This window comes from Haplochromis burtoni, unplaced genomic scaffold, assembly GCF_018398535.1.
Source record: "Haplochromis burtoni strain Fernald_Lab_line unplaced genomic scaffold, NCSU_Asbu1 Contig_691, whole genome shotgun sequence".
Taxonomy (NCBI): domain Eukaryota; kingdom Metazoa; phylum Chordata; class Actinopteri; order Cichliformes; family Cichlidae; genus Haplochromis; species Haplochromis burtoni.
Genome location: NW_024583052.1, coordinates 30502 through 47300, shown reverse-complemented (window position 1 = coordinate 47300; position 16799 = coordinate 30502). Strand labels below are relative to the sequence as shown.

General features: G+C 45.2%; 2 protein-coding genes across 6 annotated transcripts in view; one reads left to right on the top strand and one right to left on the bottom strand.

Annotated features, from left to right (window-relative positions):
• The window catches only part of LOC102304563 (V-type proton ATPase 116 kDa subunit a1), a 28777-nt gene extending 17243 nt beyond the window's left edge, over positions 1-11534 (bottom strand). For 4 of the 5 annotated variants that reach the window (XM_014330065.2, XM_014330066.2, XM_005949624.3 and 1 more), the window contains exons 1-16: positions 11409-11534; positions 9954-10110; positions 9737-9815; positions 9559-9656; positions 9305-9433; positions 7684-7766; positions 6702-6828; positions 6480-6562; positions 5999-6092; positions 5252-5464; positions 3472-3622; positions 3073-3212; positions 2813-2976; positions 1923-2013; positions 478-596; positions 119-335 (exon numbers count right to left, since the gene is read on the bottom strand). In XM_014330065.2, coding sequence (XP_014185551.1) covers positions 119-335; positions 478-596; positions 1923-2013; positions 2813-2976; positions 3073-3212; positions 3472-3622; positions 5252-5464; positions 5999-6092; positions 6480-6562; positions 6702-6828; positions 7684-7766; positions 9305-9433; positions 9559-9656; positions 9737-9815; positions 9954-10070 — 1905 coding nt within the window. In that variant the 5' untranslated portion in view covers positions 10071-10110; positions 11409-11534. The other variant, XM_042215245.1, reaches the window with a different exon arrangement.
• Positions 11535-15039: 3505 nt separating this feature from the next.
• The window catches only part of cavin1b (caveolae associated protein 1b), a 27742-nt gene continuing 25982 nt past the window's right edge, over positions 15040-16799 (top strand). Inside the window, exon 1 of the mRNA XM_005949623.3 lies at positions 15040-15909. Within this exon, the coding sequence (XP_005949685.1) occupies positions 15379-15909 (531 nt within the window). The 5' untranslated portion in view covers positions 15040-15378. The remainder of the gene's footprint in view (positions 15910-16799) is intronic.

Below are 16799 nucleotides of genomic sequence, written 5' to 3'. Positions count from 1 at the left end.
AAAGCACACTGAAATATCTGTTTGCTCTGTAGAACTGCTGAGAGAACGTCCATGCATGACTCTAACATGTCAGTGTGATGCGGATATGTTAGGAGAGGGTGGGTAATGGAAGGAGCACCTGTCCCTCGTAGAGGCGTTTGCTGGTGGGGTCACCGTAGTTGAAGAGACACATGTTGATAAAGTGGATGAGCAGGCTGGGAGCATCCTTGGAAGTCCGGGCGGTGTAGGCTGTCCACTTGTAGAAGATCAGCAGGGCAAGGTAGCCAAACAAGCTCGACATGAAGACAATCTCTGGGATGAAGCCCAGGAAAATGTTCAGAGGCTTCTTGAAGTACCTGCAGCGCAGTGAGGTCACACATGAACAACAGAACAGCATGGTGCCTGTTTGAAAATGACCAGCTATGAATATGAAGCTAGACGGCACACAACCTTAAAAGTGTTTGAACATTCAGTATCAGCCCTCAGTGTGACTCTTACAGGTGGTTGAAGAGGCTGAGAGACACTCCAAATATCATGTGGATGACACCCAGGATGACGGACATCTTCATCTTAAAGGAGTTGAGGAAAGTCAGCTTGTTGGTGGCAATATTCCAGATCTGCAGAGAGCACACAGCAGGTTCAACGAAGAGCACCCTGCTACTCTGACACAAGTACAAACAGGCTGACATACAGGTCTGTGCTGACCTCTCAGTGATCTCAGACAGATGGTCTTTTTTAAAGGTACAGTTGTTAGTTTATGAAACAGCTCTGGAGCTGGATATGAGGCGATATGACCAAAAGTATTTATCACGATATACATCTGAAAATTTGCGATAACGATATAACTGATGATGTACTTGACACGAGACAAAATACTTTACAACTCCACAACTTTATTAGTGAAAAAAAACTCCATCAATGTATTTTCACTTAAACAAGCAGCTGTTTTTTATGTGCATTAAAGTTATATAAAAATTTAACAGTGCAAATGCAAATTCCTCGCTGACATTTTAACCAAAAGGCATTTCCAGTGGAAACTGGCCGACATATCCTCAGCATAACCATGTATAACATCCACAAAACTTAAAAAGAGGTTATACACACACAACACGGTAACATTATGTTGAAGCACAGTACGTATCACTCCGCGAGGCTCCGCCTACGATAGCTGTAATGCTCCCACAATCCATCAAGCGGTGCGGCTTCTTAGCTTAGGAAAGTCGTACTGAAACATTTGACAGATTTTCGAGCGCCGTGCACATAAAATCGTTTCGAGGTCAGTAAACACAACCAGAGTTCATACATAAGGCGCACGGGATTATAAGGGGCTCTGTCGACTTTCAGAAAAATCAAAGGATGATTTTAAGTGTGCCGTATTTTCCAAACAACACGGTAATAACGACGGCCCGCTTGCATGCTCTACCAAAAATAGTGCTTTGTTGTGTATCTGACGGACGAAAGCTAAACCAGTTCCACACCAGTGAAGCTGCAGCATTTTTACAAACCAGTTCAGGTTCATCTGTTTCACTCAACGATCCGCTTTCGCCGCCATGCTTTTTCCACCATGCGCGTTTTACCCATATTCTATCGCGATATCTCATTTTCTTATCGTTGCCCAACATTATACCGGTATCACCGTGAACAGTATGATGTGGCCAGCCCTACTGGATACTGCAGTTTTCTCAGACAGGGTTCAGGGGCTGGTGACTCATTGTGTCACACGGTCTCACATCTGTGGGGTGTTTAATCATCTCTGTAGCACAGGACCGACAGCTATGGAGCTCTGACAGGATCGATTGTTGCTTGGCTCACAAACTGGATTATTGGCATTCCTATCACTGATTTCACCAGCCCAAGATGAAATGAGCAGGTTGTCGTGCACTGGAGACAATTAGAGCCGGTAATTTGATTTAGTTGTTACAGTGAGTACATGTATTGTTTACCGGGTCAATTCCGAGTGGATAAGGTCCACCAAACACGCCGGGAATAGCAGGATCTAACTGGAGAACTGCATTTCCATCAAGAGTCTCAGACCTAGGACAGACGGAAGGAGAAGAACTACAATCCATGCTGCAAGATGAGAAACAGTTTAGAGCACGAACCTGCCACACACACACACACACTGGCCACTTCATTAGTTACACCTGGCTAGTAACAGGTTGGACCCATATGATGACGTTGACTTCCTGTCTTACTTTGACAGTCAGTTATCTTGTGTTTTGTATAATTAGCTTTGCTGCATTTAAATTCTAACACTCTTAAATATGAGAGTTTGTGCAGAGATGCTCTCCTGCATGTTATTAACTTACTGCTACCTTCCTGTTAGCGCTGACATCAAACAGGCATTTTCACCAAAGAGCTGCTGCTCACTGAGATGATCTCAGACAGTCTGGCACAACAACCATGCCGTGTTCAAAGTGAGTGATTGGCTGATTAGATAACTGTTAACAAGCAGCTGAACAAGTGCTCCTGACAAAGTGGCCAGTCAGCAGATCCCTGCCTGCTCTGACTACAGAAGCCTCCTTTAGGTTCCTGCAGGCTCACACGCTGAACTGGATTACATGCATCAGATTCGTTTTTTCCTCTGAGGCTGTGTTTGTGCTACTGTTGGTAATTTTAAAGGTTTAGCTGTTACGTCCCAGCTACAGCCGGGTCGTAACAATAGCGTTTTCAGTTATTTCTTGGAGACTGAAGTAAGTTTAATCTTCTAGTTGGCTGCTTCGAGTTAGTGCTGGGGATGACATTCAGTACTGGTTTTAGTCTGGTAGTGGTCACAAGCAGGAAAAGTGGAAATCTAAACTTCATTTGTGATGCAGAAAAAGCCTGAACTCACGTCCAGTTGGCTCCTTTGGGGCCAAACATGGGCCTGACACTCCAGCCAGACCCAAACATGTTGAGTGACTTAGAGAAACAGTCATTGTAAATGACGCCTGTGTAGACGGAGAAGATCCCCATCAGGAGGATGATGTAGCGCCCAGCAAAAATCATGTTGAACATCTACAGAAGCAAACAGAAAACACTGGAATATGATGCTTCTGCTCACTGACTGAACAACGATACTATATTGGATTACTTCTACTTGTGTTAACGTACCTCATTGTCACTCTTCTGGGCGAGGAGGCGACTCTCTCGAATGACCAGGTAGAGGGCAGCGCAGGTCATCAACAGGCCGTGGCCCATGTCACCAAACATGACAGCAAACAGGAAGGGGAAGGTGATGATGGTGTACGGAGCTGTAGGCACACAGGGATCCAAACAACCATCATCCAACTCTGCTGCTGAAACTTCACTAAAATGTTTGGCTAGAAGCAAATTTTACACACAAAGTAACGAATCCTTTGTAACAGAACCAAAATCGCTCTGTTCGTTTGGTTGACACTCGATTACTTTGGCCTGAACACTGAACTGCTGCAGAGTCAGCGAGAGCTTCACATTCACCGCAGTCACAATCACAAGTTTGAATGAACAGTCATTTCAATATGAGCCAATGACCTGGATTGATTTCCCGGTAACTTCCGATGCCGTAGGCGTCCACAATATTCTGGAAGCCTGATGTGAACTTGTTGGTCTTGTTGAAGGTGGGTGGAGTCTGTTTGGTCTGCATCCTGTTTAGGATGGAGGGCACTGTTGATCCACTCCTCTCCTGTGAAATAAAGCCTCGTTTAGAAAACCTCAGACCTCAGTGAGTTCCACAGTCACTGTGACCTCGCCCTGTACCAAGAACATGGCCATGTTCCTTATCCACAGGTCCACAGACCAGTGAACGTTGTCTTTACAGCTAAACACAGAGCATCTCTCAGATACTGTCCTCATCCAACTATCAGCGGTCCCCAACCCCCGGGGGCTCGTTTGGTACCAAGAATTGAGGCTCAGGTGTGAAATTTATGGTTTTGATCATTAACTCTGTTTCCCTGGGTCTTTTCCCGTGTGCTATGAATAAATCTTCTCTTGGTACTGGTGCAAGATACCACAGTTTGTGTCTCGGTCCTATCACTTTATTGTGTTGGATTTATCCGCGACACCTTAAAGGCCGGTCCGTGAAAATATTGGTCCGTGGTGCAAAAAAGGTTTGGGACCGCTGAGGTAACTTATTAGTCTAAAGAGGGAGATTCCCCGTCAGGTGTTCTTTAAGCATTACGCAGCTTTCTGAGGCTTTTGTTGCCCTGTGCCAACTTAAATGTAAAATATGACATATAGAAGTGTTTTTCTATACATTCCCTTCCATTCTGCTCAGACATCTCTTATCTCTGCTATGCAGATGATATTCAGCTGTACAGACAGTTTTCTTCAACTAAATCGAGACAAACTGAAATAACTGTCTGTGCAGCAGAAACATGTGTCTGGGATAAAGGAGACACTTGGACGTGTTGGTTCTGTGGCCCATGTGGATGCACATGTGAAGACTCCTTCCTGTGTTTATCATCTCAAACATAAGCTGCACTGTGTCACTCACGTCCTGAACTGGAAATGATTATTCACGCTGTTGTTTCATCACATTTGGATTCCTGCAGTGCACACGTGTCTTAGCAAAACCTCCGTAGAGCGTTTGCTCAGAATGATCCCGACAGGCTTCGACAAAATCCTGATGCAGCTGCACTGGCTTCTGGTTTATTTCAGCGTGCAATATAAGATTCTTTTATTGACATGGAGAGCGTTTCACGTGCAGGCACTAGTTTATATCAGAGAGCTTCTCCACCCATGTGTCCCTCGTGGTCCTATGACCAGGGCCGGCTCGCGGCGCCCCACACTGAGCTGAACACAAAAGGATCAGAGCCGTGTGTTCAGTGGGCCCACGCTCTGGAACTCTCTCTTTGGACTTCAGATCAGTCGCCTCCAGTTAAAAACATATTGTTTTAAACCTGTTTTGTATTCATGTTTTTTATGCATTGTTGGCTCTTGTGAAGCACTTCGTGACTGTATTTCTTAAAAGGTGCCATAAAGTTTTACTTATTACCGCTGGGTAGTAACTATGGGAACATTTCAACAACATCATCTGCTCTTTGCACTTCTGATTAGATGCAAACTGCACTTGGTTCACCCGTATTTATACATGTGTAATGACAATAAAGTTGACTCCTAACTAAGACACAGCGATTCTCTTTGGAGACATTCTAGTTTCTTTTTGCTTACTTTATAAAAATTCTCCAAAGTACGACTAGAGATCCCAACCTGAGTCCAGGTTTGTGACCGTGGGTGTCTGTGGGCTCAGATGCACAGCACTAGAAGCAGAACAGAAATGTGCGACAGGCTGCAGAGACAGGACCAAACTCACCGTTCCTCTTCGCAGAGCAAACTGGATAGAGTCCAGGTCTGAGACCGGACACCACACCTCAGCTATCAGACACTTCTGCGTGACGTCGATGTTGCAGAGGTTCAGCGTGTGGTAGATGGCCTTCATCTTCCTCACCTTGATGAACCACACCCGCATGGTCTTAGAAGCAGCCTGCAGCACTCGCTGACGGTGGTCCTCGGTTTGGTTCAGCACCTACAGCAGCAGCGTGGAAGGATGTTTCATTCTGTTAACCTTTGATTTTTCACGTTTTCTTGTTGAAGTTTGAAATGTGCAGTTTTAGCAGTGCAGAAAACCTCCGTCATATTCATTCACACAACTTGTATTTCAGTGTACTGCTCGGCTCTGCTGTGGCAGGGCGTCTGGCAGCATCAGACCGGTGCAGACCTTTCAAGCAGAACAGGCTTTTTTCCTGTCTTAATAAGGAGAAACAGGGGAACCACAGCACATAAAGGACGCGGCTCTTTCAGAGATAAGACGTGTAGCACAATGAAGCCTGTCTACACTACAAGGGCCTTTGTAATTTGACTGGAAATAAATGTTCTCAAGAAAAGGTGCAGGAGCCAGAGCGTCTCATGGATTTCATCTGGTTTAGTGAGCAAAAGAAGTGCACAGCTAACAGCTCTGCGGCTTAGACAGGCATCTGTCCAGGGTCGACTCCTCCCCTCTGCTTTATTTTTACAAGACTGTAAGCATTTGGCTGATGCCTGTAGAGCACACATAACTTACCATTTGGAGGTCATCGATGCGGCTGTTGACTCCAGCCAGCATCTCCTTCCTCTCCTGCGGGGTCTCTGGGCAGGGGTAGAGCGACGCACGGAACCTGCAGGAACACCACAGTCAGTCTGACCACACAGCGTGCAACACACCGGTCGCAGCAGATGGCCCGCCCCTCCCTGACTTTATCACAGGCCATGTTACACTGGACATGTCGTACATTTCACTATAATAAGATCAAAGCCTTTCGTGACGACAGACAAACGGGACATGTGTGTCACTCTCTACAGAAAATGTTCCACTCTGTGGATTTACAGCTGTCACACAGCGCTCACATTCCCACCTTCACTAGCACTCAGCTGTGATGCTGCTATGTGATCGTGAAACAGTGTCAGGACTAAACATAAGCATGACGCTGCGTGATTCTACATTTTAAAGACTGTCAATAAAACCTATCAGTGACAGCAGCAACGGTTTTTCATGCAACACCCACCCCTCACAGATCTTCTTCACCCGGTTCTTCAGCTGGTCACCCTGGAAGAAGATGATGAACACTGACTTGTGGACTTGGTCTCCCTGTTGAGAGGGAACGAAACATTAGATAGTGCTCTGTGTTTAACCCCACATGTATTATTCATCTGCTTTATTATCCCATTCTTGTTTGAAATTCTGTTCTCACTACTACTCTCCACAGCTCCACTGTTACTATACTCACTGTGGTGGGGTCCTCTAGTGGGTCCTCGATCTCTGCCTTCCTTAAAAAGACATTACCACGGCACACCCTCCACAGCATCCGCTCAAAGGTGGGAATCCTCTCCCTGCTGATCACTCCAGCCACAAAACTGCACAGACACGAAACCAGCACGACAGAAACGTCGCAGCTTATAATCCATCACAGTTCACGAGTGACAAATGTGACCTTGAGATCCACTAAGACACAGGTGTCCAACTCCAGGCCTCAAGGGCCGGTGTCCTGCAGGTCCAACACAGCTGATTGAAATGGCTCAATGACCTCCTCAACATGTCTTGAAGTTCTCCAGAGGCCTGATAACGAACTCCTCATTAGATTCAGGTGTGTTGACCCAGGGGGAGATCTAAAACCTGCAGGACACCAGCGCTCGAGGCCTGGAGTTGCCTATCCCTGCACTAAGGGATCAGGATCATATATTTGATGAAATTCTGACGAGTACTGTGCCGACACGCCTTTAGCCAAATGAGCTAAACATGCAAACTCCCAGAGAGAGCAGTTATAAGAGACAACAGTCTCAGTACTTCTTCAGTACTGTGGTGAGCATTTAGCATCTAGCTCCGCTTGCATCAGCAGATAAGGTTGGCTTTTTCTGATGTTTAGACTGACTGTAGTTCAGCAGGTACAGCAGGTTATCTACTAATCAGAAGGTTGACGGTTCGATCCCTGCCTGCTCCAGTCTGCCTGCCAAACACTGTTCGACAAGATGCTAACCCCAAGTTGCTCTCTGATGCATCCAGTGGAGTGTGAGTGTTAGAGAGAAAGCCCTTCTGCTTGTGTGAACGAGGCGCGTTGTATAAAGTGCTCATAAGAGGAAGTCCTTTCACCATTAACCATTCCTTCATTGTGGAGTTTATAGTTCCCCAGGATCACTAACCATGAGAGAGCCAGAAGATCATTTTTAGTTTTTAAATTGATGTTACTTTATACATTTATCCTTATTATTTACCCCAGTCTGAGTGGGGCCCCGCGGCCCCCCTCACTACCCTCCATCAGAGCCGATGACTCCTCCAGCAGGTTAGGATCCTCCATCTGCCAACAAAATAACAAAAAGCACCTCATCAGGTGTAGGAAGTTAGCAGTTAGGCCCATGCATCACACAAAGACTTTTGCACTGCCGCTGCAAGGCCTGTAACAGCTGCACAGGGTGTGAAACATCAAATAGAGATTTAACACATGTTCCAGTGAGTTACTGCAGAGTGCTGTGACTACTAGAACCATTCTTTTACATTTTATGTTCGAAAGACGTTTTTAGGTCAGCTAGTCACAAATTTGTTGCACAGACTCATGTGACCTGGAACAGAGCAGGTGCATGGAATGGGAAACTGAAGAAGCTTATAGTATTTGTTCAACAGGAAAGTGATCCTGATTAAATAAAACAACGAATACATCACTGCCAGAGCGCACACAGTACAAGAAGGACAAAGGCAGGACTGAGGCCATACAGCATAGACACACAAGGGAACAGGTGTGCAAACATACAGGTGAAAACAAGGCAGTAAAACTGAGTGCAACACACACTGGACAACAGACTACCAAAATAAAACAGGAAGTAAGGTAACACAGAGACACCGGGAAACAGGAGCTCCACACTATAACCACGAACAGAACTGGGACCAGGCCAGGACAGAAAAGTCCCAGAGCAGCTGGTTTGTGGGTCTGTCTGCATCCACTCTGGTGCCCAGTAACAGAAAAGCTGGCCTCACATTAATGACTGACTCTGATAGTTTTGGGTCCTTTGCACTGTGGTGTGCTGTGTTATCAGTGTCTGAGCCCTTCACTGCACCACTGGTCACTTTGGTTCCACCCGTCCCAGTATGTCTGTGTACAGACTGTGAGAGTAATCAGTGGTTTGTTGTAAACTAGGCTAACGGTGGCGGTAGACTCTGACGGGGACACGCCTGCCTGAGTGTTTCTGTCCTGGTTACGTGTTATGAAAGGGTTTTTTCCTAATCATGGAAATAATTCTGCCATCATGCACTTTGTCTTCTCTCAGGCCTGTTGGTGCGTTCAGTCATCCATGTTGAGTTAACCGCCTCCTGCCTGTCTGACGCTGTAGGTTTATCCAGCCTAATGATGCCCGCCCTCACCTGCACTAACATCTCTTTGAGTCTCGTATTTAAAATTACATTTAAAAGCAGCGAAAGGCATAAAACACTAAGTCAAGACTTTAAATCAACTTCAGACGTTGTGTCTGCTTCCTCTGGCCTCACCAGGCCTGCACCACTGAAAGCTGACTGATCTGCTGTCAGTCCACTGTCCCAGAAACTTGAAGGCTGTGGACTGTTTATGGACATAGCTGCAGTTCTTAAATAAAATCTCTCAAAAATGTCTGCACTTCAATGAGATACTCGATGTTTGATTTACAATCCAGTATTCAGAGGTAAACCTGCAAAACTGTGTTTGTCCCAAACATTCTGGAGGCACAGCAGGCGGCTCCAGACAATGTTGTAGCTGCAAAGCTAATGTCATCGTCTGCTGTCTGACAGGGAACTGCTGCCTTAATCGATGCGTAAACAAAGCCACTCTAACACTCTTTGTTCTTCTGTGTAGTGTACGTGTGAGCAAACCTCGTTAAAAAACTGCTGCGTTCGGTGGAGGATGTGTTTGAGCTCCGTCAGCTCCAGGAAGTTCTTCTTCAGGGCTTCCTGGTTGGTGTTTATCTCCTTTAGTTCATTCTCCAGCTTCTCAAATGTGGCCTGCCAAACACACACAGTTAATTGTGATAATGTTGATACGTTATTTGGATAGATACAACATTTTGTACCAACTCAATAAAAGCGATGGACAAGAAGGAAACACTGTTTTGGAAATGGCTGATTACCTCCAGATCAATCATGTCTCTGGGAAAAGGTACTTCCGGGTTCTCTCCAGTGTCCACTGTCGGGATGTTGGCTTTTTTGATCTCCTTCTCAACAAACCCTGTTCATCAAGGAAACTCGGTGATTACCTCGTTACCACAACAAGGGAACAGAAAGTGAGTCAGACTCAGCAGCACTCACTCAGCTTCCTGTCCATCTCCTCGCATCTCCTCACTTCATTCACAAACTTGCGCTGGAACACGTTTACATCTGGATTCAGCTGTTGTTAGAAAAAGACCAGAAATACATGTTTCAAAATGTATTATTGGAATTTGTCATTCACTAAAACCAGCTTACACCATGATAATCAAAAATGACTTCTACATGTCAGTGTCAGTCTGGCACCATTCATACTCACATCTCTAAACTGGACCATGCCCAATTCTCCCAGCTCGCTCACACAGCAGTAGGCTGCCTCTGACTGGAGAAAGAGCTGGGCCAGAGTCATCTCCTCACTTCTGAACAGTTCCCCCATGATGACCTCTGCACTCCACCTCAGCTAGGATCAACAAACACTGCAGCAACGACAGGAAGGTTCAATAACAAGTACACAGTGCACAATAACTAGATAATATAGCAAATATACCACAGTCTCATTATACTTGGCTGCCCTCTTCAGACTTTCCTATAATAAAGCGTAGTATGGTTTCAGGTTTATACGGGCTGCAGTTACTAATCATTTTCTTCAGTGTTTTATCTGTAAAATAATCAAATAGTTATTTGTGTCTTTAAACTCTGTTTGAGAGCAGCTTCCTCACAAGGAAGCTGCAGGTGAAAACCCTGGTGGGGGCATTTCTACACCTGTCCTCTCTGTGTGGGCTTCATCGGGGTCACCTCCCACACACCACAGACATAAGACGCAGTATTAGGACCAACAAAAAAATATTGTTGGTCATTTTGAGAATAAAGTGGGAAATCTGTTTTGAGAAAAACACTGAAATGTGGATTTGACCGTTGTTGTTTGGCTGCTACAGCCTCTACACAATGAGATGCAACATCCTCCTGATTGTATGAGGGTGTATGGATAATCTTGCATCTGTCCATTATCAGCTCTTTTTGTACAAGCTCTCAGGCACGCACTTTAAACTGCACGGTGCTGATGGAAGCGTCCTGCAGCAGCAGGAAGTCAAAAAAGACGAGTGCACTGTAAAAACCAAAAGTCCCACTGACACGCCACAGACAGGAAACACAACACACACCTCATAAATCGTATAGAGGATGAATGCACTGGCAGGAGTCTGGTTTTAGCAGGTCTATGTCTCACTCGTGTGCTGTAAGTAAACGGATGATGCTAGAACAGGCTAAAGATGCTAATGCTGGTCTGTCAGACCGGCTTTACGGGCACTAGGCCACGCACGACAGCGGGCTGGGCTCCACACCCCAGGACGATGAAAGCCACATAAGGAATCACCAGAATTAATAACGTCATAAATGTAGTTCCTGTTGGTGATTCGTGCATCAACAGAGGCTTACGGAGCATCGCTGACGTCACTGCATCCCTGCTGATGCAGCTCTGTCCTTCACTGCTCAAGGACGCTGCTGGCTCAGGCCTACAGCCGCTTCATTCACACTCATTTTAAATATGAATAACTATAAACAACGACGTAACTCCGCTGTGTGGCAGGATACCGAGTGCCCCACAGCCTCATCCCGTGCCTCTATGAGAACACGAATCACTGCTCGTAAAACTAACCTTGAAACAGACCTCACTGCAAACACAGAGGAGCTGACCACCGCCTCACAGCTCACACGGACAAACGTGGACTGTGGTTCATAATCCTCAAACACCCACCTCCACAGTATCTACACTCACCTCACAAGCTGCAGCTCGTCAGCCCTCTCTTCACACTTCAGTCTCCTCCTGGATGCTGCGGTGGTCCTGCGCTGCGTCAAGTTAGATACACTTCAGCAAGAAACATGTCCGATGGGAGGATTTCAAAGTAAAATGACTGTATCTGTATCTCAGGGATTTCTTTCGTTTTGACGATGGACATAGAAGTGATATTCGAACTTACACATCTCAGATGTGAAGGATGTCCTGCGCAAAACACGCTAATACAGCAAATGGGGAAATCTGTTCAATGGGAATATATTTTGAAAATGTCACGGCTTTTCTGCGGGATACATCCCTTTGACCTATCACAGTGTGTGGGGTCGATTCTTACTGCTCAGTCCCACCGAGCCCTGATGTCTGAGCATTTTACATGAAGACACAGAAAACACTGAAAGAGCTCAAAAGCCATCAAGAAAACTTAGAAGCTTTGCATCTACACATCGTTTTTAGCTCCCAAATCTTTCATGAAGAGCTGCATATCAAGTTCTGATTAACTGATTGTCATGTTCTTACTTGTGCCTATACAATGTTTATTACCAGCTAAAGAGCAGAGCTACCAGAGCCCCTCTTCTTAAGGTCTAACAGATGCTGTGCCCACGACTAGCCAAATGTTGAGTCAGTACTAATGAGAACCTGTAGAAACTTTCCTATTACGAAAGCCACAGTAGTAGTTTCAGCATCTCTCAGTTCCACATGGTGCAGGGTTTAAATCAGGACACTGGGAGGCTGCCAGTGAGCAATTTTGGAGCATGGAATTCCCTTAATGTACATAAATTACCACAGCAGACGACTGCATGGAGCAGCTTTCTGCCTCATTGTGTGTGCCATGTGTTTTTCATAACGTGTGCCATGGAGATGCCTTCAATAACCAAATATGACTGTATAACTGAAAGATGTTGGCTGGATTTCCACAGATTTAAAATCAGCCTCTTTTAAAAATCATATGTTAAAAGATTTTGTTCTCAAAGCTTCTTGACTGTTATTATGAAGCAGCCCAACTTATTTAAGTAAACAGCTTTTACCTTTGGGATGGCTGTCATGGCGTAGAGGGCAGAGGTATCCTGTCATCATTAACCTTAACACTCAAAGTCAGTGCTTCAGTAAACTGTCTGTTCTTTACACTGACTCAGTCATAGATATGTACATTTGCAAAGTTTTGTTGCTAAGATTAGATTAGAAGAGATGAGAAATAATTTATTTATCCCAGAAGCTGGGAAATTATTGTGGCACAACAGTTAAAGCATGAAAACATTTACCAACTCATTAAGATACAACATCAGAGAGCTAAACAGGTCAGATGACAAAAACAAAAATAAAATACAGTAAAGAAGGAGTTTAATTAAATAAGTGTTTGTATGTAAACACTCCACTGTGTGTCTGTAGCAGTTTCTGGGTTGAGTGCACTGCTGGGGTAGTTTTCACATGGCAGGTGAGCATGTTAAAATCCTATTCCATGCTTGCATGCCGTGGGGCAGGAACTGGAGAACAGAGCTGATCAGCTGATCACTCCATGGCTCTGAGAAAAAAAGCACAAAGACATCATCTACAGAGACAGTACCCCATAAGGAGGCAGCTCTCCAGCAGGTCATGGCTGACTGGAGCTCCATCAGTAAGGACATGGTGATCCTGGAGACGAGTCATCCTGCAGTATGTGAACATGAAAATGAAGTAAGACTTGGAGCATACCTGCTGAAGCTGTTTCTGCTACTTTAGAGTCCCAAATCAAAACAACAGTTAGCTCAAAGCACTTCATATTGTAAGGTGAAGACCCTACAATCATACAGAGAACAATCAGATGAGCCTCTGTGAGTATCACTTGGCAACAGGGGGAAGGAAAAACTCCCTTTGAACAGGAAGAAATCTCCTGGAGAACCAGGCCCATCTACAGTGACCAGTGACCAATGTCTTTATCCTTGGTGTAATGAAGTAATGTACTGCATTACTTTTAAGACAAGTGTTCTGTGCAATATGTGCATTCACTTTTTTAACAAAATAATAATAATAATTTAATAAAGAAATCCCCTGTCATCACCGATCACAACAAAGCGGGGAACACCTCCAACATGCACGAATGTTCGATCACACTGCATGTAGTTAATGTGCATGGATGTAATGTCTTTGATATGCCGCTGAGAGGTGATGGTGACCCTCAAACTGGAGCCAATGAGAATCGATAGGGAATCGAATCGATAAGTGATATTGATAATGAATTTATAATCACTAAATTCTTATCAGTTCCCATCTGCATAACTGTCACGATTACGAGTGCATGAATGAAACACAGGACTCTGAATGAGTTTATTTACACAGGTGTCACCAGGTGAGATATATACATATATACAGTGCTGGGGGGACGAAGCTGGGTCCAGGGCAGCCAGGGGAAGGTCCAAACTCCTCTTCACACGCTGACTCATGGCAATCCACACAATAATCCAGTCCAAACTCACTCTTACGCTTATCCACTCAGGGTCCACGGGGAAGGAAAACAGGCCAAGGTCCAGGGAATCTATACACAGAGAGAGGCTGACGTTAGCACTAGGAGAACACAAGGACATCACTGGGTTACACTGAGGAAGTAGCACAACGACCCAGGAGGAATCAGACTCGTCTGAGGCCTTAGGTGGGAGCAGTCAGTGATGATGGCTGCAGGTAAGTAATCATAATGTCCCGTGCCCTTTGTAACCAACAGCTGCACCTGTAATGTGCTTTATAGTACGTCCTCTTTAGTATTGTTCCCCCCTCCTTTTAAATTGCTCCTAGGTGCATAGGTGGATGTTGGTTCATGATGTGAATAATCCTGCTGATCTGACCCAGTTGCAGATGCAGCATTACTTCCTGTCACAAATTACACGACAGTGCTTGAAATGAGGAAGATTTACCAGATGGTAACCTGACTTTCAGAATATTTCCTTGAGACATGTTTGATATGTCACTTTTATGGCATATGATATGTCACTTCTTGGTTAGGAAAGACATCATAAATTTCCTCCACAGCACCTCATGGTAGTTTTCTTTTCTGTGGAGAGAAGTTTATACTTTATCAGCGTCACGTGTAGAAAGAAATGTCTTTGGAGCCAACACAGCCAGCTGGCGCTGACTTAAGCCTCAGTCTAAAAAAAGTTGGTCTGAACTTGTGCTGCGGTCTAAACAAGGCCTCAATCTTAACTGAACCCAAAAGGGCCTGATCGCTAAGATTCAAGCTGTTGTTGAAAATCTTGGGAGAACTTACCCTAATAGTATTAAATGTTAGATTTTAGAACTGTAAGCTGTTAGCTTTTCCAAGCTGCTTTCTATTCTTTGTGTTTTTCATCCACTGCTGCTTTCCATGTTGTGGAGAGCAGGGAGACAGGAATGGAAACAAGAATAGCTCCAGCTTGGCATTCCTCCTTTGGCTGTGCCTCAGCTTGTATACGAGCAGATCAGTGCAGCTCTGCTAACTATTTCAGCCATGCTGATGGGACAAGGCTAGGCCATGTGGGTGTGCCATCGAGTCATGAGGGGCTGGACTTAGGTGGAGTCATACTGAAATTTGTAAATTTAGGGAGGAGATAAAGGAGGGGTGTGAGGAGAGGAGGAGAGCCCAGTGGAAAAAAGGGAGGGTGGGTTGGAAAAAAAAAGCGCTGCCGGCTGTAGCTTGACTGGAGGATCTCTCTGCCTGGTGAGACATTTACATCCTAACGCTCATGTGGTCACATCCAGCATCGCTCGGCTTCCCCTGATCACTGGCCCGACTCCAGGAGCTTCAGACAGAACGGACAGATAGCCGAGAAAAGCAGGCTCTATGTATGTGTGCTGGAGAGGGATTAGAGAGTTTGTAAATAGGAAGTAAAAAAGCAGAGGCTGCAGAGCAGAGCAGAGGAAGACGCAGGTGGGAAGATAAGGAGTGAGAAAGTAATCCAGAAGAAACTGTGGTGAAAAAGGTTGATTACACTTTATAAAATCTACCAACATGGCAGCCATGGAAGCACTGGAGTTTGGAAGTGCCCAGCTGGAGCCTCAAACTCTCACTGAGATCTCTGATGATGAGGTTAACCTTCCACCTTCAGATGATGAAGACAACGCCCTTGCTGCAGCCAAGAAAGAGCTGTCCACAATGGGCACAGAAGGGGACGCCGCCGAGGACAAAGATGATGGCGTTAAAGCTGATCCACAGGTTAACGGGGTCATGGTGCTCTCACTGCTTGACAAGATCATCGGGGCAGTGGACCAGATCCAGCAGACCCAGAGCGGGCTGGAGGCCAGGCAGCAGGAGATGGAGCGTACGGTGACCAGCATCCAAGGCGAGCTCACAAAACTCACTAAGAGCCACAGCACCACATCCAACAGTGTCAACAAGATGATGGAAAAGGTGCGCAAGGTGAGCGTCAATGTCAAGACAGTGCGAGCCACGCTGGAGAAGCAAGGAGGCCAGATCAAGAAGCTGGAGAACAACGAGGCGGAGCTGCTCAAGAGACGCAACTTCAAAGTCATGATTTATCAGGTGGGAGAGTGTTTGTGTTTCAGTATGTGTTAGTCAGTCTGATGTGGGAGTGAAACCCTGAGAGATGGGTGTGGTTCATGGATGAACCGAATAACCGAGCAGGGTTTTGGTTTGTGAGCCATATCACTGAAAACTCCTACAAAGGTGGTTTAGTCTGGTGAAGATGTTGCTGGGAAGCTGAGGGCTTCAGGGAGTGGTTCTTACTGGAAGCTGCTTTCACTCTCAGACACACCAGTAAGACTTTTCTCTGGACAGATTCTAAGAAAGAAAGTCTGACCTTTGAATTACTCTGACTTTGCAATGTTGCTCAGAATAATCACTTAAGATGGACAAAAAAAATGCAAAGATAGTGTTTTTGTTGTATAGATGCGCCCTCGTATTGCATTTCAAACACCACCCTGATCATCCACAGACTTTTAATTTCCTGAAAAACAAAAAAAATGATCTTTTAACAGAAACGTTGTGTTTCTGCATGGAAATAAAAGCAGAGAACTGTAATTATTATGTAATTATTACCAGGCTTTGCAAAAGGAGCCAAATGCTTGTGGAACTGCATTAGAGTGAAGCGATCAACCAACGACAGCATTAGACTGAGGAGGATGAACAGCAAACAAGAGTTTGTAAATCATGAACCAAATGACTCCAAATCACACTTAATAATTAAAGTATGAGCCAACAGAACAAAGCTAGAGCGATGGTAACAATTTATCAGAAAACACAGCTTCCTCTCTTTCTCCAATTTATGATACATTTCCTGAGTTCACCCCAGGTCTTATCATTAATGCCCTTTCTACTGGCATTAAGTTATTAGACGACACAGGGAAGCAGAGATCATGGCTGTGTGTGTGTGTGTGTGTGTGTGTCTGTGTGTGTGTGTGTGTGTGTGTGTG